At 36.3% G+C, this 27,316-nt stretch overlaps 1 protein-coding gene across 5 annotated transcripts in view; it reads right to left on the bottom strand.

Annotated features, from left to right (window-relative positions):
• Positions 1 to 5,630: 5,630 nt before the first annotated feature.
• The window catches only part of ETV1 (ETS variant transcription factor 1), a 51,497-nt gene continuing 29,811 nt past the window's right edge, over positions 5,631 to 27,316 (bottom strand). For all 5 annotated transcript variants that reach the window (XM_063452406.1, XM_063452405.1, XM_063452407.1 and 2 more), the window contains 7 exons: positions 25,380 to 25,568; positions 22,656 to 22,903; positions 9,638 to 9,706; positions 9,469 to 9,537; positions 7,102 to 7,271; positions 6,593 to 6,694; positions 5,631 to 6,115 (listed from right to left, as the gene is read on the bottom strand). In XM_063452406.1, coding sequence (XP_063308476.1) covers positions 5,894 to 6,115; positions 6,593 to 6,694; positions 7,102 to 7,271; positions 9,469 to 9,537; positions 9,638 to 9,706; positions 22,656 to 22,903; positions 25,380 to 25,568 — 1,069 coding nt within the window. In that variant the 3' untranslated portion in view covers positions 5,631 to 5,893. The remainder of the gene's footprint in view (positions 6,116 to 6,592; positions 6,695 to 7,101; positions 7,272 to 9,468; positions 9,538 to 9,637; positions 9,707 to 22,655; positions 22,904 to 25,379; positions 25,569 to 27,316) is intronic.

The following is a 27,316-nucleotide window of genomic DNA, read 5'->3' as shown; positions in this document are numbered from 1 at the left end:
TTGGGACCATAGAGGCAAATTGACTTCTCGGGATCTACCTGTTACTCCATTATTGAAACACATAGTAAGTATTTGATATTTAGAAAATGTAGCAAATTAATGATTTGCAGATCTAGCAGGCTTGAGTGCATATATTAAATACCGCAAAGGACTATGGAAACTGGTCTGGAATTTTTAGTTGCAATGATCAATGGCTGCTGATGAGCATGAAAGCATGCGCAGGTAACTTGTGTACGGTGCCTTAGTTTAACAAAATTCATGTTCAGTGCAGTAGTTTGGGTTCCATTACGATATACCGCATTTACTTGAATCTAATGCGCACCTCAGATTTTGAAACCTGGAAGCTGAAAAGTGTTTTTGCTGGCGAACGTAATGCGCATTAATACAAGAAGAAACTACTATTCAACATTCTGCTACAATGAAAATATTTGCATTATACCAGAGTAAAATTTATGGTATTTCAACATTATTGTTACATATTAAGCCTATTCTTTCTTAAGCCCTCTTTCAGGAACAAAATTTGCCTGTGTGAATTCGCCATAATGAAATTCGCCTGTTGAATTCATCAGTTTCAATTCGCCAGAAAATGTCGAATTTTGCCCCGAATATAATGCGCCATAGAATCTAATGCGCATCCAAATTTATAAACGGAATCTGTTGGTGCTATATAAATGGCAATAATACCTGCAACACCTTGGTCATACGCCAATTGTGATCCTCTCAACACACACAAGACCTATTCCTGCTCACAGCCTGTCTTTGCAATGCTAATCGTTGTCTTAATGCTATATCACTTCAGCATGTAATATTAATTATAAAAATGTGCATGCATTATCATACCCCACTCTGTTTTCAAATGTTTATGAAAAGGCGTGAGGATTGCCTTTGGGGTACCTCATGCGTGATGTTATCTCATATGCACGACTAAAATAAAGAATTATAAATATAAATGGCAATAATAATAATAATAAGTGTCTTGCAATATGTGACCTGCTCCCAAAGATAGATTAAAACTTTCAGTTTATAAGAATTTATAGTGTTAGAATATCTGTATTCTTAACGATATAGTGCCCTCATTGTATTTATTTGGCTGCATGAAATATTCCTAAAATTAGGACAAATCCTTTTTTTTTTTCACTGTAGTGGTGTAAAATATTATTAAAGGCAAGACATATCATGTGGACACGATCGCATCACAGTTGCTGCAGATTTGCCTGCTGCATATACATACTCCTACTTAATTCTCTTCGGTCACATCACATTACAAAGGTGCTGTACTGGATTGAGTTCAACAGAGTGTGAAGATTGGTGGATTATACCGAACTCACTATCATATTTGTTAAACCACATATTGAGCTGACCTGTGGTTTTTGAGACATCACATTATACTGATGGAAGTTTAGTTAAGCTATTAGACGATGGGTAGAATATGAAGGGATGCACATGGCCAGCCAGTGTGAAGGATTTTAAATAATGCTCAACTGGTATAAAGAGGCCTAATGTGTGCCACAAAAATATTCCCAACACCATGCCACAAGGCAGAATCGATCCATGGGGTCTATGCCAATCTCTAACCTAACCATCTGCATGCCACAGAAGAAACGATTCAGACCAGGCAATGCTTTTTCAAATCAACTAGCCCAGCTCTAAATAAGAGACAGAATCCCTTTAACATATTTCAATATCCAAGAACCATGTCGTGCCCAAATCAGTTTGCAAACCTTATATATATATTTTTTTCTCACTTTTTTGGGATAAGTTTAAAATGTATTCACAACAGATGTAATAAATCAAATTGAAATCAAAAGTATAAATCTAAAAGTTGTAAATTTGTATTGGTTGCTTAGCATTGACATAACCTATTTTTGTTTTCTTTATACCACTACATTTTACCAACGTTTATACCAATGTACTGCATAGTTTTGGCTTTTTTAATGAAATATATTTTTTAGTTAATGACATTGAAAAAAATTTTTTACCTGGTTGACTGTTATGGATATTTCAAGTAAAACTTTTTGGAAAATGAAGAAATGTATACATGCTTTATAATCAAAATTCAGAGCATTGTGTGGTTTTATAGATTTTTCTGTGTGCATGTGTATGTGAAAAATCTGCCGGCAGGTGGATTTTAGGTATTATTGCTATAAGTTCCTACAGGAGGCAAAAGGTTTATTTTTACAATTTAATTTTTTTGCAAGCATTTGCCCATGTCTATTGTTTAATGCGCTGAATAAAAAGTACAAAAACGTTTATGTAAAACACACTTTGCAAGCATTCATTAATGATATGTTCAGACTTTCTTTTTTTCAGAAATAAGCTGCCAACTTTATTTATCTATCTGAATTAAACAAAACCAACAAAATATGTATAACCAAGTATGTTATAAGGATTTACATTTGTTCAAATGGGCAAATCAGGAATATCATTATTATTTCGGAGTTTCTCATTTCGAATTTCTTAATATTTAGCATTTTACTTGCAAGTCTTCATTGATTTTGTAATGACTTTGGCTTGTAAATTCTAAACGGTGAGTGCCATTAAACATGGGAAAGAATGTTCAAATTGTGCTTTTTCCTGCCAATAAAGACTCAGAACTTTAGCATTTTGCATGCAGCTTAAAGAGAGTATTTGAATCCCATAACCAGATTGCTAAAGAGTAACAGCATGGTAATGGTAAGAAACCGCAGCAGTATCAAACTTCTATTAATTATGGATTGCATGTCAAATCTTGTCAAAAGCACATTTTATTTCACAGTATGACTCTTGCTGTGCCATTCCATTGGATCTCTTAAAGGTATATGCAAATGAAGAAACATGTTCCAATTGTATTAAGGTGCTAAATTCAGATGAACGTGTGAGACTGGATGTCATAGATGAGCTAAGGCCAAAAATCTCACATCCCCGAGACATGTTAATTCAACGATTTGCAGGGAAAGCTTCTACTTGCCTAATTAAGTAGATACAGGGAGGTGACCCATGGAAGTGGATACGGAAGTGAGGCTAATTGTTCATAAAACGGTTTAAATTTATTTCAAACAATGTATAGGATCAGATAAAAGAAATTTGCAAACCTTGAGCAAAATATGACAATGGCTGTATTTAGTGAAGATTAATATGATGACACAATTTACAAATCATATCGACTTTAAATGTATATATACCCTTGGCCTTTCATATAGATCCTATAGCAGATAAAAATGCATATACATTTTTTACAAATTAAACTCTGTAGCAAAGAAAAAGTTTGACATTTAGGGATCAAATCTTTGTATAAATCTTATATACATTAAAACAGTCTAATCTACTACTACTACCTATTGTTTCAAATTACAATACAATGTATTGTTTTTGTGAGATTACTTTTGGAATTACATTCTTCATGTGGCTGAGCTTGAAGAAGAAGAAACAACAGTCTATTAATTTTTCTACAGACTATTTACTGTGCTGCCAAAAAAAAAAAAGAAAAAAAAGGGGAGAGAATAACCCTCCCCCCCCCCTTTTTTTTTAAGGTTGTGAATGTGTGTGGGAATGCCTGCTTTTAGGAAGTGATACTGTCAGGCATAGTTGTGGAAGCCACATGACATCAGGAAGCATGCCTGAATTAATTTATTAAACACACTAAAATAGTGAGGGGAAAAAAAAAAAACACTTTGTAACATCAGCAACCATCTTCTCCAAATTATTTTCTCTCTAGTGCAAGAATTAATTTGTTTACACAATATGTAGCATCTGAGTGACATCACTCTACATATTGTACAGGTCACTTTCCATCAGGTATTTTTTTTTTTTTGCGGTTCAGTGAATATGCAGAGAAACCAAATAAATTGCAAAATGCACTTTAAAATATGAGGTTATAGGTCCTTTCTATAGGGTACAATATTTTCCTAGAGGCAAAGGGGGTATAAAAAAATAAAAAAAAATCACTTCATGATAATTCCCTTTAAATTGTTATCCATAGTAAAAAGAAAAAAAAAAACATATATGGCCTGTTAATTTCTTGCAATTATTACATTATACATTTTTTTTAAAGATATGGATATACATGAAAACCGTATTAATATCTTTAACTGAATGACTACATTTACAATAAAATGCGTATTGATTTTGTATCATTCAGCACGCTACTTATAAGTCCTTATACAGCAAGTCTAGTCTTAATTGTAGAATTAGCCCTCTTACAGTTTGCTCCTGATAACCATGCCAGTTAGGTATTTTAAAACAATTAAGTTTAATGTGTCTAACAGTCAATTTTAAATCAGGGTTTGTCTAAAAATAAAAAATAAAAATAAAAAAAAAGTTTTAATAAAAAATACAAAAGGTTCCCATATTTTTTTTTTCAATACATATTCTTTTATGTACACGTCTTTCACTTAAAAATAAAACATTGCAAAACTTCAAAAAAGTAACCTTGGGATATTTTTGCAGGTGTATTTGTGCACATTTATAAGTAACATCCAACCCAACTCCCCCCCACCCCCTCAAAAAAAATAAAATATATAACTTGGTTGATAACACATAATTCAGCGTCTTCCTTGTATTCTCTTTCTATTTGTACATAGGCAAAAGTCTCTAATCCATCAAAGATATAAAAATCCTGCCAAGCTTCCCCAGCAAGAAGCAGCGTACAAGTCATTTGTGGATGCGAGTAAAAGTAGATTGCAGCACAGTTAAGCTAATTCTAAGCAATAAATGATTCAAGTCATCTATTTTGTCCTGAAATGCTACCTGTAGTTACAGCAATGCTTATTAGGACTTTAGTAAATTCAGCATCAAAGAGAATAATACAGAAAAGACAGCAGCAGAAGCAGTATCTAATATTTATATATGTTATCAACATAACAGCAGTTAAAGGCTTAAATGCATAATAGTGGGTACCATTTCTAAAAATTACTGAAAGTACCTATTTAGTGTATTGGATATTTTTTTTTCAAGGAGTGCTTGCTGTATCTACAACAGCTTATTAAGATATGTGATTGAGTACAGTTAATTTCTATTGATTAAATAACCTGTTTACAAAATATGGGGGATAAGGGAAAGTATATTTAATCCCCACTCCCCCATTCATGCCTACAATACATGTCTTTGTTTCACCACGAAAGGCCTTGAAAAGACAAGCATTGTCCATTGCCTAAAAGTAGTTACCATTATCCAAATCAATGGTAGTCTTCATAAAACCTAAACGCATGGAAGGCCGAATTTAATATTGTAGGAGTTAGAACCTGCAACCCTGAGGTTTGCACAGGTTCTGCAGTTGGGGCATTTATCAACAGAGCTATTGTTACTGGCTTCATGGCACCAAAGGCATACAAATGAACAAAGCCTGGCTTTCCATTAGGGCCGGAAATGTAGAATGTCCGTTGTCATGAATGGAACTTTTGACAGTGACAAAATTCCAAACATAAATATATACAAAGATACAATGAACAAATATAGGGAAGATAACCCTAAGGGATCAGAAAATATGTTGTGCAAATTTAAGAAATACATAAAGTAAACTGGGGAGGAAATTAATACATTGATTAAAAAAATGTAAGCAGCTATTTACACAATAAAAATTAACTGTACCCTCTATTTCCAGAAAAAAAAAATGTACAACATAGTATAAGCTCTTATAAAAAAGACAGACACGATTTAGTAATGAAGTACCTTAAACCTTTAAGTTCCCTTCCCAAGCATAAATGAATAGTATATCCATCTTTTTAAACCTGTTACATACATTGTATACATTTCCATCCAATTTCCTGCAAATAAAGTGCTCTGTCCATGGCAGACCATAGGAGATATGCAACAGGAAAAGCCCATTTATGAACTACTATATATAAAAAAGTATATTTTGCTTTTCTTGGGTCTTGCAAAGAAGGAACGTGAAATGAACTTGATCATTTTCTGTCTCTTAATACACATATCCTTCATTATATGGATGGGTATTACAGTAGCCACCATCCTGAATGTATGTCATATTTTCATCAAAATGGGACAGTGGGACGGTGTCCTCTTCATTTATGTGCCGTTCCATATCGGTCTTCAGTAATGGCCGTTGATTATCTGGGAAAGCCATTGAGAAGAGAGCTTCCGGGTCACAGACAAATTTGTACACATATCTCTCTCCAGCAACCTGGCAAAAGAAAGGTAAAATTATTTTATTTGGGGGGGAAAAAAAGGTTTTAAATAATATATATGCATTTTCATTCTGAGTATGCTTGTATTTGATCATGCAAAATACATATTTAACTGTTTCCAATTTGTCAGAAAATAAGTTCAATATCAAATTAAAGTTCACTTGTCAAGTTATTCTTTGCAATACAATTATTTTACCGACATCTATCTTGGTGTAATTTATCTGTTCCATTAGTTCCAAAGTAACTGCTAAGCTACAGACCGTGTTTACGACTCATGAAAACACATTGACTAGCCTACTAAGTCCACCTTCTTTTTACCCAACTGAGATATATTTAAATGGACTGTTCATCTCAGGATGATAAAGCCATCAATAAAGTTGCAAAGCAGTTAAGCCAAAGAATTTTAAAACTGGACAAAATAAGAATTAGAATAGCTGTATATATCAGAAATGTAAACAGGCCTTGGGTCTCACCTTCTGCATAATTCCCTTCTCATAATAGTACCGCAGAGAACGACTAAGTTTATCATAGTTCATGGCCGGTCTGTTTTTCTGGATCCCCCAGCGACGTGCCACCTTTCACAGAAAGAGACATAATATGAATATACAGGTTGTGGACTTAAGTACTTTTACAATAACCCAACAGACATAATGCATTGAATAGTTTATTTAATATGTTGCCATTTGGTGTAATAGTTAGACTGCCTAACAGAAGTAAAATAATAGTGAAGCATTACATTAATGTAGGATATTGGATTACTGTTTTTACACTAATAAATGCCATCTGATCCCAACACGCACGAGTTGGGTTTCTCATAGTGTTTTGAGTATGGTGAAATACTGTAGAGCCATACTTAATCATTGAATGGAGACACTGAGCTCAAGAACCACATCTTTAACCACTCTCTCAGTAATAGATGTTCATGGCTTCAATACAAAAAAAAAAAAAAAGAAAATCATAACATAAATAAAATAGTAATTACCTCCTCCGGTTCAATGAGTTTAAACTCCATGCCTCGGCCTGTCCATGCAATGAAGTGTGAATTAGCGGGATCATCAAGGAGTGCTACCAAAAACTGCCACAACTGAAGAGAACCTCTCCTCTGATAAGTCGGCCCCTCGCGGTATAATCCTGGTTCCTGTTTAATGTCTCCTATAAAATAAAAACAAAAAGAGTTAATAGAGACACTATGCAACCTATTGCTTTTTACCCTATTGTTGCCATAAAACCTGTTTTCTAAACCTGCAATGTTTTACAGGGACATTGCACCCAGACCACGTCAATGAAATTAAATGGTCTGGGTGCCTATAGTGTCCCTTGAAAACAAGGTTTGATATTTTAAGTGCTATACTACTAGCCAGGCCTTAAAAGCTGCTCGCCACCAATGCCTGGTGGGTCCATGGCACCCTCACCAAGGGTGAATTTCTACTCGCCAGAACTAAATTTTAACTCACAAGGTATAGGGGCTAGTCTCAGAATGACAATCCTGTGACAATCTTCTCACAAACTCAGGGATCTGATCACTTGTTCAGGGATCTGATCCAAAAAGAGTAATCTTGGGTTAGGAATGTTTTTTTTTTTTTTTTTGTTTTTTTTGCTACCTTGTTGTTTTGTTGCATGAACCAATTGTATTATATCACACATGTTGGCAATTTTTATTTCAGAAACTTCAACAAGCTTCTAATGAAAATTGTCTCCAAAGAATCCTTGGAGTGTGTGAGCAGTTTTCAGAAACGCAATGACTAATTCACCAGACCAGCTAAAGCAATTAGCTGCTCATTTTGTACTCCAGCTGACCTACTAACTATAGATGCCTGTCACAATCACATGACAAGATTAATTAACCCTCCCGGTGCCAGTGCCAGTGCTGGGATGCATTGAAAAGCAACAATATGCAAGCTCCTTCTGCATATAAATGAGTTGCAGCTGCTGATGGGTTTTGCAAAGAAAAATAAATAAATAAACAAAACAAAAAAAATGCTGATCAATCTTGTAATAAAGTGAATAATAAAAAAAAAAACTTTAAAAACTGTCTCCTAGCTTTATTATAGGATTAAATATGTGACTTGTGACACATTTTATCTGATATGCCATGATAATGTTATATATACATATAGTGAACCTTATATCCATGACAAACACAAACTAAATTATGGTTTCATCATCCATAAATAAATGTATATGTTGAATATGCAAAGAGCTTTTACATCACATATGTTGTACTCTGCTTAGCTAATTATTAAGCTTTACAAAAAGGAAAAAAAAAAGTGTACATGGCTAGCATAGTGTAATCCCATGCTAAGCGATGGAGTTTAAGCATGCATAGGATAGGCATAAGGCTGTCCTAAATATAAGATAAGGCCAGGGACTAATGAAAGGATTTAGAAAATCGGGCAGACTAGATGGGCCGAATAGTTTTTATCTGCCGTCACATTCTATGTTTCTAAGTTTATTCCACTGCTTTCACAACAAAATGAATCGCAAACCTGGATTGGTTGTGCCTTTCTCACATCAGATACTGGGCGTAGATTAATCAAAAGTTGAATCAAAAGTCGCCCACAAAACAAATTGTAGAGCGTTGATCAGGACCTTACACCCGATACATTATTTATGTATATTAAAATGACTCCATTGATATCCTGCAACACTCTGACTCATCAAAAAGTCATGCTTGTCAGCGAACCTGCATAATCTATCCAGAAACATGCCATAAACCTAAAACTCAATGTTTAATTCTGCAAATTGTGGTGAATATTTCCTTGAAAAATAGACTTAGACATTCTAAATTGTCTGGAACAGCCACCATCTCCATGTAACTTTCACCAATCTCAGTTGCCCATTGGTTTGTAGCATTCCTATGCTACAAACCAATGGCTTTTCAAACCTGCATTGCTTTAGAAAAACTATACACAAGACAAATTTTCTAGTCATTTCACAAAACGATCAAGGTACTACACCAGGTGACAGGACTTAAGAGTATAGCTCTGTTCTATGGGGTTGGGGGATAGGGATTACCTTTAAGGGATTGTCTTTTCCTATTTTACACATGATGTGGTTGTACTTGTTCTTAAACTTGGAAATTCCCTTTTCATTCAGGGGAAACTACTCCCCCTACATGAACAAGAGTGATCGTTAAATAAAAATATATGGTGAAAAAACATTGGTTTTGTGATTTTGTGACCAAGCAATGGTCCAATATAAATTATCTTTAATTTGTAGTGAAATGCCACCACTAATAGAATGGTCTTCAAGTGCAGATTACGTTCAGAGGTCAATAACCTACTCTTGTGAGTAAGCACTCAATGACGTCAATAGAATCAAAATATACAATGCAGGTAACTATACGTACCATCGAACTTTTCAGGAACAACACATGTGTCGTCAAAGAATTGCCGGGGCCCTTTTTCAAACATGCAACCTAGAATTAAATGCAGAAAGAAGGTTATACATGAAATGGAGATAGAGAAATTTGATTGCTCTAGCAATAATATATATTAAAAAAAAAGACGGTGACATACCTTCTGCTCCACCAGGGTGAGTGAGGTAAGCTTCTTGCCTCATATAAATGGAATGACAGCTAGGCACTTCTGAAAAGAGAATAAAACAAAGCTAAGCAAAGGAGTGTCTGTAACTGAAAGCATGCAGGTTATCAATGAGACAGACTGCAGACATAAGAGTAACAGAAAGGGACATAAGTTGTGGCAAAAGGTAACCTGTCAACACATTCTTAGCGTTTCCCAAGACACGCACATGGCACTGTAAAATGAACCAAGGATATGAAGAACATTGATTTTATCTAACGCAGTCACTTGAACTCAAACTTTCAGTATAATCAACCTTGCTAAAGGTCAACTCCTTTGGCAATCACACTTTACTTTAAATAGCACTTGGATTTTTTTTTTCCCTTTTTTCTTTTTAACCAATGGTGATTCACATTTGTTTCATTTTCCTACAGCCCATTCTTTTCAGAATTAATTACGCTTCTCAAATTCCGGCCAATAATTAAATTATTGTCTGTGCTGCCACATAGCCAGAAACGTAACCTGCAAAAAGGCTTAAGCACAATTCGAACATGAGAGATGAAGAGCTACATAGGTTTTAGAATTTAGATAGAAATTTGGAAGATGCTTATTTGTGAAGAGTTTGGAATTTAAAAATACAAGACTATATGCTTTAGTGAACTGCGGTAAACTGACAATAGACATACAAATTGGCCAAACTAGAGGGATAAAAAAAAAAAAAAAAAAACACCTACGTAGAAAATAGATCTACTTAATACAAATTATTTTATAGTGAAACATTCAGCACAGTATTTTTTTTAAACTTGGATTTAATATATTAAATATTTTGCAACCCATATAAATAATGTAGACATTCAGGACAGCCACAATGGACACTAGTGCTTTTGAAACGGTCCACATTAAAAACTAAATTATTAACAAAGTGCTTCCAAATAATAGTCAGTAAATATGTATTGCCCACATGGCAAAAACACAAACAAACAACATACACACCCAAAAAACAGAAGCATAAAAAGCAATATGGCATTTAAAAGGCAGAACATTGTAAGTTTGTACGTACCAACAACAAATCAATAGATGCAAAGCATGGTGACCATGCCTGGTATTACCATAAACATAAAAAACAACTTTAGGTTTGAGGATTAATCCTTTGAGAGCCAGAACTTCGCTACCATATACTACAAAAATGATTAAGCTCAAATAAATTAAAAATAAATGTTTAAAAACAGAGATACAATACATTTTTAATTAGATTTCTTTATATAATCTGTAAATTCCAGTATTGGATCTTAAAGGGTTAATCCAACCAAAAACCGTATTCTAATAAAACTGTTTTTTGTTTGGATGAACCCTCCCTATCCTATCCCTAAAAACCACACAACACATACCTTGTTCCAGTTCTGAGGCCAATGTCTCCCCTCAACCTGATCGCTCCCCCGTTGACATGTAGGAGGAATACAGGCTAAAGGGAGGATATAGGCGTCATGGAGTAGGCATGCTGCACGTGTTAGATGTTGAAGATGTACAGAACGGACATTAGCCAATCTGAAACCTTCGTTCCTGGCTGCCTAAATGTTGCCACAATGATGCTGTTGGAGGTGAAGTTACATCTCCTAAGGCAAAGCGGCTAAACTCTCTGTGGCCGAGTTTCACATTGAAACACTGTACATACAGACTCCAAGGCACCATCATCACTGCAAATCACTGAAGTCGTCATGGTACTTCAAGTAACCCTTTAAAATTAACTTAGTATTTTTGATCTCTGACACCTACAAATAGCTACTGCTGTAGTGAGTACAGCCAACGGATTCTTACAGACATGCAGAAATGACTGATTTTTATAGACAAATAATAAATGTAAAAGAATGTATTTACTGTAACCCGTCAGTTTCTGAAACAGATTTTTCCTCCTTTTTGTACAATAAGGCAGGTAGATGCATAATGAATTCAAAATGTACTTTTTATATATATATATATAACTTTAATTTTTGACCAAAAGGTTATTCAAAAGTTCGTAACCTTTTCTCTTGAAGACACTATTAAGCTGACCTGTCCCCTGCAGATTACCCTACGTCCCTTCATTGCGCCAAAAGGTCTAACCGTTAATTTATGACTATCAGAGTGGGTCAGGCCCTAATCAAATTGCAGAAACATTTCCAAAGTGATTATTCAATCAAATGACTAACATGGTTAATTAGGAGCCATAAACATTGCTCTGAAGTTCATCAAAGTAATGACTTGCCCAGAAAAATTACAGCTAATTAAATTGCCTGCTGCTTTCATTTCTACCTTATCTAATAAGTCACATCAATGAAATTTAGCATTTACAGTTTCAAACTGTACTAAATGTTGATGCAAAACACAGAACTATTTGCACTGGTTAAACAGGGTTACTTCAAAGCAAACAATCAGTATATGAGGAATACTAATTGTATTTTTTCCCTATGATTAAGACATGACTAAAGCAAAGTAAACGTAATTTAAAAAGACGATCTTCATTCCACTTCCATATCTGAGATATTAAAAATAGATTACAGAGAATTGACATTATCACTCAGCTCACCACTCACATTTAACGCAGTATGGTAAGAATGTATAGAATTAAAAAAAAATAAAAAAAAAAATACCAGAAACCAAATTTTCTCCACGGAATGCCCTAAATATACATCATGTTTATCTACTGATAACAGTATCGATAACAATAATATGATGAAATAACAGTTGTGGTACAGTAGTCTGCATCTTTGTACCCTAAAACTATGTAAAATAAAAAAAATTAAATAAATCGACACAAGTTCCATAAAATGAAAATCGACGTATTAAAAAGATTTAGCTTCAAAGTGACTTAGTGCCACTTCGATGTACTTGTAAATTAGACCACTCTGCTAGTGGTATTGAGAGTCAATCTAAGATCTTAAAAGGGACACTAAAAGCACCATGGCCACTTTAGCGATTTGAAGTGGTCGTGGTCTTTGGATGCTGTATGTGCAGTATTTCAGTAAGAAATTATGCAAATACATATGTAAACACACTTTGCTGCCAGACATGTAGCAACACTTTCAGCAGCTATATTAGTAGCCCGAATGAAAGTTCCGGGCTGGCCAACACCAAATCTGTGCATAACATAAGAGGGAGCCGTCGTCTGCATGCATAGGATGCAGGTTACGGAAGACCGGGGGGGGGGGGGGGGGGGGAAGGGCGAGTGACAATATGTAAGGCAAATCAGGCTGCAAAGAGATCTTAAAAAGTTTTTCTTTTTTTTTTTTTTAAAGAGGGAGGTCATGCCAGCGGGGGAAAAGTGATCTAAAAAAAACCCTGCAATTTATTATTAAAATCAGTGATAAAAAAAACCCAAACAAACTGTTTTAGCTTGGAGTAATTTTTTAAAATAATCCTAGCTTTTTGCCTAGCACAGTCCATAGAGAACTTGTGTGCCCTATGGCATGTGGACGCCACTAGGAAAAATATTTAATATTTTGTTTTGTCAAAAGTTAAAGGGTTAGAAGAATCAAGGGTTAGAATAATAAAACTAGAAACAGCTTTATTTCAACTCCATATGGACATGATTTATTATCAGTTTATATAAAAGATGCACAATTGTTATATCACTTTTGAAAAAAAAAAAAAAAATGAAGTTTAAAAGAGATGAACAAACTACTTAATTGTTATCACACATGTGTGATGACAAAGCTGAATTGCCAGCTCATATGGCTGTAGGCAAAGAATCTTCTGTGTCCTCGAGGCCTGCATTATAATGCAGCTGTTGTGGACTGGTACAAGACACAATATATTGTTTCTTTGAGGCTGCAATGTGTTACATGGCTGTGCAAAAAAAAAAGGAATCCACGCAATGTATTTAAACACTGTTTGGAAGGCCAATCCAGGGTCTATTTCAGCACCTATTTTGTAAATTAATAAAAAAAAATTACATTTTTTTACCTAAACACAAATTTGAAAAAAAAAAAAAAAATACAGATAATTGGTTAGATGCTGTATCACAGCACATAATTTAATTCTAGGCAAAATTCACTTTTAGAGGTTGAGTTAACAAGTCGATATGTTTGGCATGGGACAAGCAAAGCAATAGAAAAAAAAAAACACAGGACCTCTATTGGCAGTGACAGGCAGTATTAAATGCTGTAGGGACACCGGGTAGAGCAGGGCTCAACACGATGTTTGGAAGGTGAGTGTGGACTGTAACTCCCATCAATCTCAAATATGCTTCCCTAGACAATTTACGCTCACACTTTGCTTTATTTAAAGGGAGCTCTGATTTGCTATTTTACATATGTAAAGAAAAATGGTTACACATGAGGATTTGGCATAGACAGCTAAGTAAATGCTAGCTGAGGGACATTATGTCTGCAGCTCTACTCACCCCCAGTTGGTGCTTCAGCAGCATCTACTGGGTAGAGGCAGTTAGAAACATTCATAAACAGATTGTTGTCATGTAATGATTTCCTCTTTGCTCCTTAAGGGGTTAAAGATTATGAAGGCATTTTGTTTTTACTGTGTACTTCTAACCAACACTGTTACATCCCAGATAGATGAAATAGTTTTTTTTTTACATTTGCAAACTTTCCAGGTTTTTTTTTTTGGAGTATGGTTAAAGCATTCTGATATACACGAACAAGCACATAAAAAAAGAAAACTAAGAAAAGCACAAATTTGAGTCTTTACACAAAATTAGGAATAAATCCTCTATTTTTTCCCTCACTAATTATTGTGTCAACGAAACGTATTACTCTGTAGAATTCGAGCATAACCTGCCTGGTGTATAAAGAAATAAATTAATGCAATATATTTTCCTTTTGTGTAGCTGCATGTCTATTACATGTTTAAACTGCAGTCTACCTGTACCCCCCCTTAACGTCCCAGTCTGTAAGCTTCACAAACCGAGCATGAACACAATGACATATTTGAATGGAATTCAGACCAACCGGTTCCTGTTTATCTTCAGTTCAGAATTCAGTCTTTTGCTTCACTATACATTGAAAACACAGAGGTACATTAAACGGAGTCATATAACATATTGGCACAGCCTCCAAATGTGAATAATTGCTTCAAGTTATCTGGCAAGCACAGGAGATGAAGGAACACAACACCCTCCAGCTCTCTGCTATTGAACAGGTTTTTTTTTTTTTTCCCTTTCTCGATTTTATGAATGAAATTTCAAACTATGCTAAGCTCATTCATGCCGAGACCTTACTTACAAGGCCCAGCCCTTAGGGATCAATCAGTCATAGGGAGGACTCACGTGATTGGTTTAAGGCAGTCTTCAGACGTCCATTATAGATTTAAAATGCAGCATGTGTTCACTTGACCTTTGTTAATGCACAAGGAGTAAACCCAGGCTGTACTCTCAATTCTCAAATCAAATAACTCCACAACAGCACTTACAGTAACTGTTGATCTCAAGGATATTTATGTATTGGTTTGGAAATACTACTCTAACCCAATATAATTCACTGCTGAATGTTAATGTCACAGTGTATCAAAGCAGTGCTAAATCTTGTCGAAAGACACCAGCCTCTTTCCACAGCTTACTCAATATACATATTAATCTTTTGATATGAATTGAGTGCAATTTGAGGGACTCACAATCTGACAGTCAAGCATACTCATCGTAAAAATATAGCAGATGTAAAATAAAAAGATTATTGTCAACAAGCATAAAGTGCACTGCACATTCATATGAACAAGACAAATAATTAGAATTCAACACAAAATAGTGCACTTCTAATGGAATTGAAAATATTGGATGGATCCTCACTACAAACCGGGTTTCCCAATTTAAGAATTGACAGGAAATCAAAAGGAATTTCAAATTTGAGACCAAAATAGCAAAAAAGTTCTCCCAACGGTTATTTTGGCCTTAAATTTGAAATTCGCCATAAATTCCTGACAATTCTCCCTATAGCCTGTGTTAAAAGGCAGGCAGAAAAAAAGTATATGTTTTCAAAAGGATCTGAATTTGCTTCACTGCCTAAAGGTTTTAAATGCCTGTTACAAACATTGCAAAAACCATTTAACTTCCTCCTGACAAGCCGTCTAATCAGGAACCCAGCCAGGGTGAATGTCCACAAGCAAGCACTGGGAAAGCACCACCAATGCCATTCCAACAATGACAGCATTTGCACTCAAGTGACACCCTATGTACATTACAGACAAAGACAGACAGGTGAAATTGCTAACATTAGTAAACCAGGCATAGCCAAGGGCGCTATGATATTTTTCTCAGGAAAAAAAAAAAAAAAAAAAACACGTACTACCCAGAAAATAAGTCAAATCTGAGTTTGACTCAAATTTATGTCAAAATACTTATTTTTGCTGTCTCAGCTTCCCTTAAAGAATTTTTTTTTTTATTATTATTTTTTAAGAAGTAAAATTAGAAACTGCAAGTAGGCTGCATGCTTGCTGAGTAACATAGCACAGAGCGTCTGAACATTTATGTATTCATTTATTAAAAAAACAAAAACAAAAAAACAAAAACACTACAGAGTTGTGATGGACAATTTCATATTTGGATTAAACAAGCATAATAGACTGCGAAACCATTGGCATCATGCTCTCCTGGAAAGTGGAACTTCCTGTGTGTTGATTATCACATTTTTATATTAGGGGCCAGCACATCTCATGATGTTGTCAAGAACCAGTCTTGGTCTTTATGTTGGCTCCAGTAGAAAAGTCTATTGGGGATCCTTGAGGACTGACTTAAAGGACAACTGTCTATTTTATATTGTAATTTTACTATAATAATCCTTTAATCAAGTTTTGAAAAGAAATAGTATTTTTTGTTTTTGCAATTAAGTATATGTACAAAATAAACTCATCCCTCCCTTTAGTATATGACAGGATGCTCTTGCCATATACGTGCGGCTTGATTCGGACAGTGTTTGGAAACCGACAATCTCCATGATCTTTCCTTATTCACTCCCTAAACAGAAGCAGAGAAGAAGAGAGACACTGTCGGTTTCCAAACACTATCCAACCCAATGTGCATGTTGAATATGGCTGAAGCATCCTGTCATATACTAAAGGGACAGATGAGTTTTTCTAATTTTTACATATATATCAAAAAAATATATATTTAATGTCAAAACTTGATGTAAGGATAATTAGATTAAAATAGTTTTTTTTTTTTTTTAATTCTTTATTTTTGTTGTGCAAAAGTTTTACATACGTGTTTGCTTTGCCACGATAATAGGTATAGACATTTCAGGGGATTTTATACTGTGGCCATGAAGGAAAAAACTGCACATTTAAAGTAATAAACAGGCATAAACATGTTATGTCAGAGGTGATTCTTAACACGATATACACATATTGAGTTGGCTGACAATAACGACCATAAAGAAGGAAACTTATAACATGCTGAACAATGGTTATTTCTATAGCATAGTAGCCGCTGGGTGCGATTCAGGAGGTTAAGGAATATTTTGATTGTTATGATATAGTGATGTGCCTATGTGTATGCTGAAAGTTGTTAACTAAACGAAAAGGAAAGAGGCAATACTTTCTCACTTGAGGACATTCTATTCGTTGTATTATGCAGGCTAGGGCATCAATTGGTATGCTAGAGTGGCATATAATGCTTATGACCATTAAGGCTGCGGTAAGCAAGGGGTTAAAGTTGGGCCCTCAGTGTACCTATCTGAGCGCATAGTGTCCCTTTCTGGCAGCTCTGTGGTCTAGTTTAAAGTCTAGCCACAGGATCAGCCGATCCCCGTCAGCGGTGGTGGTGGTGCCTGGTTAGGCAAGTCCAGCCCGGAATGGCATCGCTGTTGGCGTCGGGTGGTTTCGCAGTCCACGGGTCACTCCGCGACATGCGGTGGGGCTGTGGGTCTTTGGGTGCGTCGGTCCCCGGATGACCTTTCGGGTGTATGGGCGGTTAGTAGAGTGTTGTCTTTTGTGGCTTCCTAGCCCAGAGGGGAACCGAGTGGTCCCTGCTGCAGACCGCTGTGTGGCACGGGGAGTTGAGCGGTGGGGTTGGCTGTGAGGGAGCCGGAGACCAGGTGCAGCGGCCATTTTGCGGGTGCCATGAGGTGGGCTGTCATCCTGCTGAGGCTTTGCTTGCTGCCTCTGGCGCAGGGCCAGGTTTCTCCAGAATTTGTTGAATATCTCATCAAGCCTTGCGGAGTAGTCCGTTCGCTCGGTAAAGCCATTGGTAGACCTCGCTGTGTTCTCCCAGGGCTGCAGGAGTGAAGCTCTGGCTGCTAATTTCGGTGCCTTCCGTGACTGTATGGGTTCAGTCAGCGGTGTTGCTGTGTGTAACCCCAGCGGGGACCGGGATGACCCCCACCGGTCCAAAGGGGTAGCAGGGCTGTTGTGAGCCTTCTGTCTGGCGCCTGTTCAGTGCCGGGGGATCGGCCGCCTCCCCCAGGCACATGGCTCCGTTTAACGCTAGGCCGCATGGCCTGACAGTACAGTATAGTGACGTGTATGTAACTGACGGGTTTCCCCAAGCTCTCCGTTTGAGTCAGCTCCGTCCTCCGGTTCAGTCTTAAAATTGCTTATTTTAGCTCATTAGTGTCAGAGCTCTTGGAAAGTGCTGCCAGCCATCTTGGCTGTCAGGCCCCGCCCCCAGATTAAAATAGTTTTGACGGTAACCGTTGTCCTTTCAGATCTTCTGATATAAAGCAAGAAACCACATTTTTACAAGCTTTATCGTTCTGTATATAAGAGTGGTCCAGTTTTTGCAAACCCATAACAAGATCCCAGCCTACCACAATTAAGTAGCAATGTTTCGCTAAGCTGTAAACACTTACATATGTCAAATGTATGTTTTTTTTTCTTGCACAAGGTTATGAAAGAGGCTACTCAACCATGAACATATCTGAATCTTTAAACACCATTCCTAGAATATAAAATGATCCATTTTTTTTTTTTTTTTTTAACCACCAGATCAAATCAATAACTCTAACAAGGCAAGTATAAACTATCAAACATTATTTAGAATTTCCTCCAGCTTATCAGCACACTCTGAGATAAGAATCAAGTCACTTATATACTGGGACAACATGTCTCCTTTAATAGAAAAAATATATTTTGAAAATAACTTGCTCGACAATCTACTATAACAAAGGAAAGCACACAATCAATATTTTACTAGTTCAACCAGGTACAAAAAAAATCAATTGATCATTCTATCCAGTCTGAATCTGAATATAGGATTAAGTAAGGTTTTTTGCCAACAGCTTTGCAAAGTGCAGCCAAAACAGGCTTTGCTGTTATGATTGTTAAACAAGCATTACTAAATAAAGATTTAGATTAGCATAGAATATTTCAATAAGTAATCTTCCCCACGTACAACAATGTACCTTCCTTTTAAGAATGAGGACATTTGTGCGTAAGATACACAATGGGGGATTGAATACAGGGTTTAAAGACACAGGGCTTTTCAGACACAGCCAGCCTTTGTAAAAGCAAGCCATTGTTTGTAGAAAGCATGAATTAAAAAGGAAACACAATTTCCTTGAATTAATCTCAGTGCCCCACCCTAGGCTGTTGCATAGCTACACTACAAGTAAAATTAAGAAAAGAAAAAAAAAAAAAACCTCAACTCACTGAAGTTTAAAGGCTAGTTTTTCTTAAACAAAAAAAACATTTCCATTTATCTTTTTTTATTCGAAATCTAAACTCTTGGTAGACTGGTATATATACTGGTTATCAAGTATGTTAAAATTCCAGTATTTTTAACAGTATAAAGTATTTATGTGTACTTGGTCACTGCTTAAAGCTAGAGTGATCAAAAATATCGATCCCCCAGCTGTTCTAGAAGCACAACTTACATGGTTTTACCTGAAAGAGGATCTACCTTTTGGTCACCCATGCTTTAAAGTAGGCTTCCCCAAACTCTGGCCCTCCAGATGTTACTGAACTACAACTCCCATGATTCTCTGCCTATTTCTTTCATAGAATCATGGGAGTTGTAGTACAGCAACATATGGAGGGCCAGAGTTTGGGGAAGCCTGCTTTAAAGGCTTTGTAACCAGTGAATTAGGGACATTAAAAATCTATATACAGTATAATGCACTCCAGTATAATCATGCTTGTATTAGAGCAGGGGTAGGCAACCTTTGGCACTCAACTCCATTACAAACATGCTAATGGACAAATAAGAGCCAGTATTCCACAGTTCTAGAATGACAGATGTTCAACAGCTGTAAATGTATGTGGGCGTTTTCCCACAAGCACCCAATACATGGACGGTTAACCTTATCCTAAGGGCTAGTTAAGGGTCTTGGAAAATGCACTTATGGGTCACATGACATGCTGGCAAACATCTACCAGTCCAGAGCAACAGTTTTGGGGTGTTCATATTCAATACTGGAATGATATTAGCACATTGATCTTAAAGGTGCAATTTATAATTGTCTCCACATCCCAATAAAATGCTTCAATAGTGTTTACATAGGTAAGGGGAAAAGGAAATAATAAAAGGAAAGTGACAATTGCTCTTTAAATAATAAAAATGTGTATTTTTTAGGACCACACCATATCTGTTGCTTAGTTAGATGAAATAGTGATGAGAGAAGAGTTCTACATACACGCTTCTGGCTTTACTCCAAGCATATTAGAATTTCTGTAACAGTTTGGCCTCTTTCTTAGAACCCACTGGGTGCCGACTCCTCCCCCCTGTGGCCAGTGACAACATCTGGCTTCTGCAGAAGGAGGAAGTCCATCCCATTTATTGGATGAGAGGATAAGCTGACCGGTCGGTCCCAGCCATTTAATGCAATCCTGTGCATACAAATATGCACAGGATTGACATTACTCAACCCCAATTAAGCTGCTAGAGGTGGAGTTTAATTAAATTCTGTATGTTAAGTGTTTCAAAGTGAAAAGCTGCACGTACAGACTGCAGGCACCATGACCACTTTAAATCACAGAGGAACTCCTGATGCTTGGAGTAAACCTTTAACATTATTTAAAGAATACATCTGAACTTCTGAATGACATGCATATTCCCTTCAAATACTTTCATTTTAATTTCTTTATGTGGGTGGTCATCTTACTTTGAGTCTTTCCTGACATCAAATGAGGTAGGAGTTCCAACATATGAAGAGATTTGCTTAATCACCAAGGTGATAAATGTGGAACTACTGAGTGGCGATTTACCCTCCTCTCTTTAATTTCAGGACCTAGAGAGGCTACTTATTTTACACGGTCCATTGTATTCTCATTTTACCACTTTTGTCACTGGTTGCAATATTTTAAATTTATTCACTTATTACAGCGTGCAAGTTATTTTTGCTGGAAAAAAAGCATATTTTACTAAATATTTTTACAAGTTGAGCTTATTTGCTTATCTACTACATATTCAACAACTCAACACATTAAAAATATATTATTTAGAAAAACAAATGAGCTTGAAAAAAAAAAAAAAAAGTATCTGACTACTGGGGAACAAATATTACGAAGGACAGATGGCATGAAAGGAAAAAAGAAATTTCAAGCAATCCACAGCTATTGACCAGTTTTTAAAGGTTTTTAGGATTGCATCCTCCTAAATGTAGTGAGGTTGTGGCCAAGAAAACCACTCTCCAAAACCCACACATTAAAAATGCATGAAAGATGGCACAGAATTAAACACTCGTCATTATTATTTACTTTGAAAAACAAATAAATCAGATTTTATATTTAACTGAAATACATATACGAGCATCTCAAAATAATTATTTCAAAATATAAACATGACAAAACATACACACACATTTCTTCATACAAAGTTACAACACACACACACAATATATATGACATAAAATACATACACACATTTGTTCATACAGCTAACTTTAAAGAAACACTATAGCATTATACACACATGCCATAGATATCTCTTCTCCTGGATTAGAGCTCCATCCTCAACCCCCCCTCCCCCCCATTCCTCCTCCTCCTCCCCCCCCTACATACATTTCTTTTCTTCAAGAAAACAGCCACAATAGGAGTGTTTAACCCTTTAATAAGCCATTGCTGTGTCTATTATAAAGCAATGTTTACATTGCAGGGCTAAAACCTCAGGGGCGCTGCACCTAGACCACTTCTTTGAGATGAATTGGTATGGGTACCTTTAGTGTCCCTTTAATACCCCAGATGTTTTTGAAGTTTCTGAATTGCATTTCCCGTGATGCTCAACTAGCTTTGAGTAAAATGTAATTCAGAAATGTCTCAAGTACCAAGCTTAGCCGTCATTGGTACAGACCTATAAAACATGTACAGTTGTCGAATTTGGATTTACAGGATGATTAGAGGCTAATCGCTGCCTGACATTACAAAAAGATCTCCGAAAGGGAGATGAAAGTGATGGCGCTACTCAAAGTGGACAGTTTAAGAATTGCTACCTTGTTACTCTGATCTTCCTCATACTTACATGGCTGTGCAACAGTAACACTTTAGAAATGGCATACTACATGGTTTGTCCCAGAGCTGGAGTGGAGAACTGCCACGTCACGAGTAACAATGCTAATGTTTCACACCAAGAACACCAGGACTATTTATCTTTCATATTCATTTAACAGAATCAGTTTACTTAATTCGTACCAAATTGTTTATAAAACGATATTAAAAGGGGGTGCCTCACGTGATTTTCAAAACTGCTATGTTAAAAAGAATGGTCTCTGTTACTTTTGTTGAAATTGCTACTTGGAATTTTGATCATGCAAATTAAGGAGATTAACCCATTAAGGAACAATATAGTTCCCTTCTATGATGACATAAGTGGGCAAAATAGGTGCGATTATGGGGCAAATTGTAAACTAAGAAGCAAACGCAATGGAAAGTAATAGAATATCTCCCCATCGTTTAACACTTTGCACCCAAAATAACACATTGACAATTCTCCTCTATTGTCTTTAAGCACCCAAGTATTTTGCCTTTGGTCCTCACAGAGTTAAGAAAACAGCTAGGAGGACAGAAATGCACTTATATATGGTAATAATTCTGACACTCATTGTTTTACATTTGGTTTCTCTTTCTTTCTTAAAAAATTGCACACTCCATACTAAATGTTTACCTGAGTCGTAAGCAAAATCTCTAGGTTCCTGTTTTATCATGAGTGGTGGAGGGAACGTTTGATTGGGTGCATTTCCAACCATAGTGTTATGTTCATAAACTGGATCGTGGTATTCTTGTTTAAATCCTTGCGGAGGAAACTGAATGCTTGGCTCTGACATCTGTCGTTGGTACATAGGTCTGCCTTCCCTTGGCATTGCAGGCAGTGGTGGGAAAGAATTGCTCGGTTCAGAAAGCTGCCGGCGAAATCTGTTGTGAAAATAAGCCAAGGTTAGAGATTCATTCGCGTTTCAATGATATTATATTTTTGTGCTTGTCCCTTAAAGATAAAGATGCTATGCAGCCTGTCTCTTGTTTTAACGTTACGCCAGTCCCAGAACTGAAGATTTTAAATTGTCCAGTCCAACAAGGCAGTTTTACAATGGGTTAAATATAAAACTGCACACAGAGTTAAAGGGACACTCCATGCACCAAAACAACTCCGCTCTCATTGTACGAGTTATAATGTGAAGAGTTCCTGGCCTGTCACTTGATTATTTTCATTATAGCTGAAGAGAAACTGGAAATCATGCACAGTATGCCTCTGCAAACTATTTCTCAATAACTTTTTTGGGCTATATTACAACCATGGGACACCTCGCATTGCAACGGCACTGAAGCAAGTAGTTCTTTAAAGGACCACTCTAGTGCCAGGAAAACACACTCGTTTTCCTGGCACAAGAGTGCCCTGAGGGTGCCCCCACCCTCAGGGACCCCCTCCCGCCCGGCTCTGGAAAGGGGAAAGGGGTTAAATCTTACCTTTTTCCAGCGCTGGGCGGAGAGCTCTCCTCCTGCTCTCCTCCTCCGATCCGCCTCTTCTCCTCCCAGTCGGCTGAATGCGCATGCGCGGCAAGAGCTGCGCACGCATTCAGCCGGTCACATAGGAAAGCATTCATAATGCTTTCCTATGGACGCTGGCGTGCTCTCACTGTGAAAATCACAGTGAGAAGCACGCAAGCGCCTCTAGCGGCTGTCAATGAGACAGCCACTAGAGGACATAGGGGGAAGGCTTAACCCATTCATAAACATAGCAGTTTCTCTGAAACTGCTATGTTTATGAAAAAATGGGTTAGCCCTAGAAGGACCTGGCACCCAGACCACCTCATTAAGCTGAAGTGGTCTGGGTGCCTAGAGTGGTCCTTTAACCCCTTAAGGACACATGACATGTGTGACACGTCATAATTCCCTTTTATTCCAGAAGTTTGGCCCTTAAGGGGTTAATACATTTTTTTTATTTTTTTTTATCCAGATTTAAAATGGAGTTGTCATGGTTTAGATTTTTGCTAAACCCAATAACTAACTGGTTTGACTTAGTGTGATAACATCACACTGGACATAAAAGTTCAGCCGTGAAAAAGTACGTTTTTATTTTTGTTTTTATTACACCATTTCAATGCACTACCAACAACAATTATGTGTTCAATAAAGTGAGCCACTTTATTTAATTTACTTGCCAAGTAGCTTTATTAAACATTGGCAGAGCAGGATTTTGCAAAATGTTATCATGTACACCCTTGTGTCATAGTAACATGCTCACTGGTGGTAACATCATATTGCTTTCAAATGCATGAGAGATAGAGGGGGGGAAAAAATGATTAAAAACAAAAAACATTTGGCAACAACTGTGAGCATGGAGAACTAAACCTACATTACTATCCAGGCTTAGGAACGTAGAAATGTCAATTTAACATTGCACGGTTATTTTATTGTTTTACATGGACTATAAAATAAACATTGCTTTTCACCATCGCTTGCCTTATAAATAATGGTTTGCTATAGCAAGTTTGCCTTTTCCATGGGCTTTTTAGTATTCCTGCTGATTAGTTTTTGTACATGGTCTACATATATTGCTTGCACATTGTTTTGGATACATATAGCACCATTGCATTTAATCCATTATTTTGAACTAAAATAGCCTTTAAGTTTTTCCTGGAATCCATACAATAGCTACCTATGATCTTCAAGCAGTTTTAATTTTAGGTTGTATTATTTATTTGACATATAGTGACTGCAAGCATATTCTGGTTTTATGTCATATTTTTAAAAAATTGGTGGCTAGAGTCAGGTAAATGTACAATACTATTTGACAAGTGCTCCGTCGTGTTCTCTAATTTCATCAACAGTTACGCAATACACAAAATAGAACACGTGGAATCTGATAGATTTAAAGTCACATTATATTGAACATCATGCATTAGAAAATGGGAACAGTGAGATTTCATTTGCAACAAATCTTTGCATCCAAAGCATTTGATTCCAAAACATTTGCTAACTTGGTAGTATTTCAGACTGTGTTACAAATCGTTTGCAATGCAAAGCATATACCAAATGAGACTTTGCATAGTTTTGTGAAGATTAAAAAAAAACACAAATGAAACTTGGTTCTGCTCTAGGTAGACTGGTTTTACATACAACCTTTCGTTCTAAGATAAAGTGCAAAGGATTTAACCAGTCATTAAGCAGGTTTCAGATTTTACCTACATCTACCAGTGAGGCTTACAAACATTATATACATACAACATTTATTTGTGGTACTTTTGTTTATAGATAATACAAACATTAATATAGTTATAACACATACGCACAAACAGATAGATAGACAATTTTAACAAAATTCCACTATTAAAACAAAACAAGTTCTAATGATAAAACAGTATAACTTTATGCTTGTAAACAGTCTGATTACCTATGGTCCATAGAATAGCTGTTGTCTGGGATGGGTTGGGATGGTGGAAGGTGAGTAGGGAAGAGTCGGTCTGGTTTTGGAGTCTGATTGGCACCGGGTGATGCATGGTGTAGTGGGGACACAGGAGTGCTTGAAGGTGTTGGTGGGTTAGAGGGCCTCATTCCAACTTGTGGTTTCTGATCATAGGCACTGTAAAAAACACACATACAAAAAAGAAAATATTACACATCTAGCCTAGTCAAAATAAGTGATACCTATCAAATTATCACAGGGAATGGCATATAAATCTCAAACTAGACTAGCAGAAAGGTAACCTGATCTCATACCCAATATACCTACAATCCATTCTTCCCTGAATGAACGGCAGAATGTAAATCACTTTAAAAGCCTGTCTCAGCGATGCTAAACAAAAATGCATTACAGTAAAGAAAGCAAAGGTTAAAAAGCTTTTTCAAAACACTCTGCTGAAAAGCATTATTTTTCATCTAAAGGAACGAAAAGCCAAGGGCCCCAAAAGAGGCTCATAAATTATAAACCTGGCAACTCTGAGATGAGTAAATTAGAAAGGTGTCTTAATCTCTTTAGATGGTGATTGTGAATTCATCTGCTGAGTGTGCAGAGAAGGTACCATTGGATTCAAAGACATGAGCCCTGGGTTGCATCTCGACTATTTTTCAACGTGAGCAGCGGACAGCCTAAACTCATGCTTACCACAAACACATTTATTTAGGCATTATGATCGCATCTGCTGCTCTACATATACAGTTGTGCACACTCATTTAAAAGCTCTTTATTTTGGATATCTCTGTATTAAAAATTCAAAGTAGTGAAGTATGGAGCCAAAAATGGAGCACTTAAAGCATCACAGCAAAAGAAAAAAAAATAATAAAATAAATAATAAATAAAATCTGCATTGCTTTCAAAATGACCAAATGCAAATACTTCTTAATTCTAATCGGCAGTAAGCACAGGAGGTTACTTTGTATTCAGTTCGAACATCAGTTTGTAACTGTATATTTCATTATTTGATTCAATAAATCTTTGGAAAGGGACCTACAGAACACACTTTTATTAGCCAGATTAAAAATAAGTGTAATTGAAGAAAATATCCTATGATAACATAAAATATCATATTTAAACAAAATAAATAAAAATATATATAAATTAAAAAATAATAATATATTATATATTTTACAAACAAGCTGGATATCACTTAGTCCAATATTACAATACAGACTCCCACCACGGTAATGAACACTGTTTCTATTCAAAAGTCTTACTACTAGAGAGTACTTGTATCCAAGAGCGTAGGGCAAAACCATAAAACCCCGCACTTAAAGCAAAACTTTTACATCCCAGGTTCAACCCCTATTTATCATGTGTCGTCTGTATTAGCTGATCTGTCCAGTGCACCTGGCAGTTCATGTAGAGAAAGCATACAGAATAGAAGAGAACAGAAACAAGGTTCCCATTTATCCTCTTCATTTGGTTTCACTGAAAAGGGTCTGCCCTGAATTTGCATTGTCTTAACTGGAGTTTGCTGAATTTCTAATATTAATTCAAAAGGAAAATTGGGCATCACATTTTTTACTTATTTATTTTTATATAAAATTTGTGGATTTTTCGAATATTTTATTCAGTGGAGTAATATTTAAGGAAGCAACAGTTTCCATACATTCACACCTTCTGTAAAGGACAAACATAATTGACAGACGCTGCTTTCAGTATAACTTAATGAGATGATATATTGCATCATGCAGATTTATTTTGCCCTGTAGGATCATGGGTAGTTGAGCAGAACCTCAATGAACACTAGTGGGACATAGATCAATCAAAAGTGAAAGTGGACGTCAAAACCAAGTACAGCACATAACTGAGCAAGTTTGGTGTGGCACGGATTCACGTCATGCAAGCATTATTACGGACTATTACTTTAC

Source organism: Pelobates fuscus, chromosome 4 (genome assembly GCF_036172605.1).
Source record: "Pelobates fuscus isolate aPelFus1 chromosome 4, aPelFus1.pri, whole genome shotgun sequence".
NCBI lineage: Eukaryota > Metazoa > Chordata > Amphibia > Anura > Pelobatidae > Pelobates > Pelobates fuscus.
The sequence above is the reverse complement of the archived record's forward strand: the minus strand, read 5'-3'. Positions and strand labels throughout refer to the sequence as shown.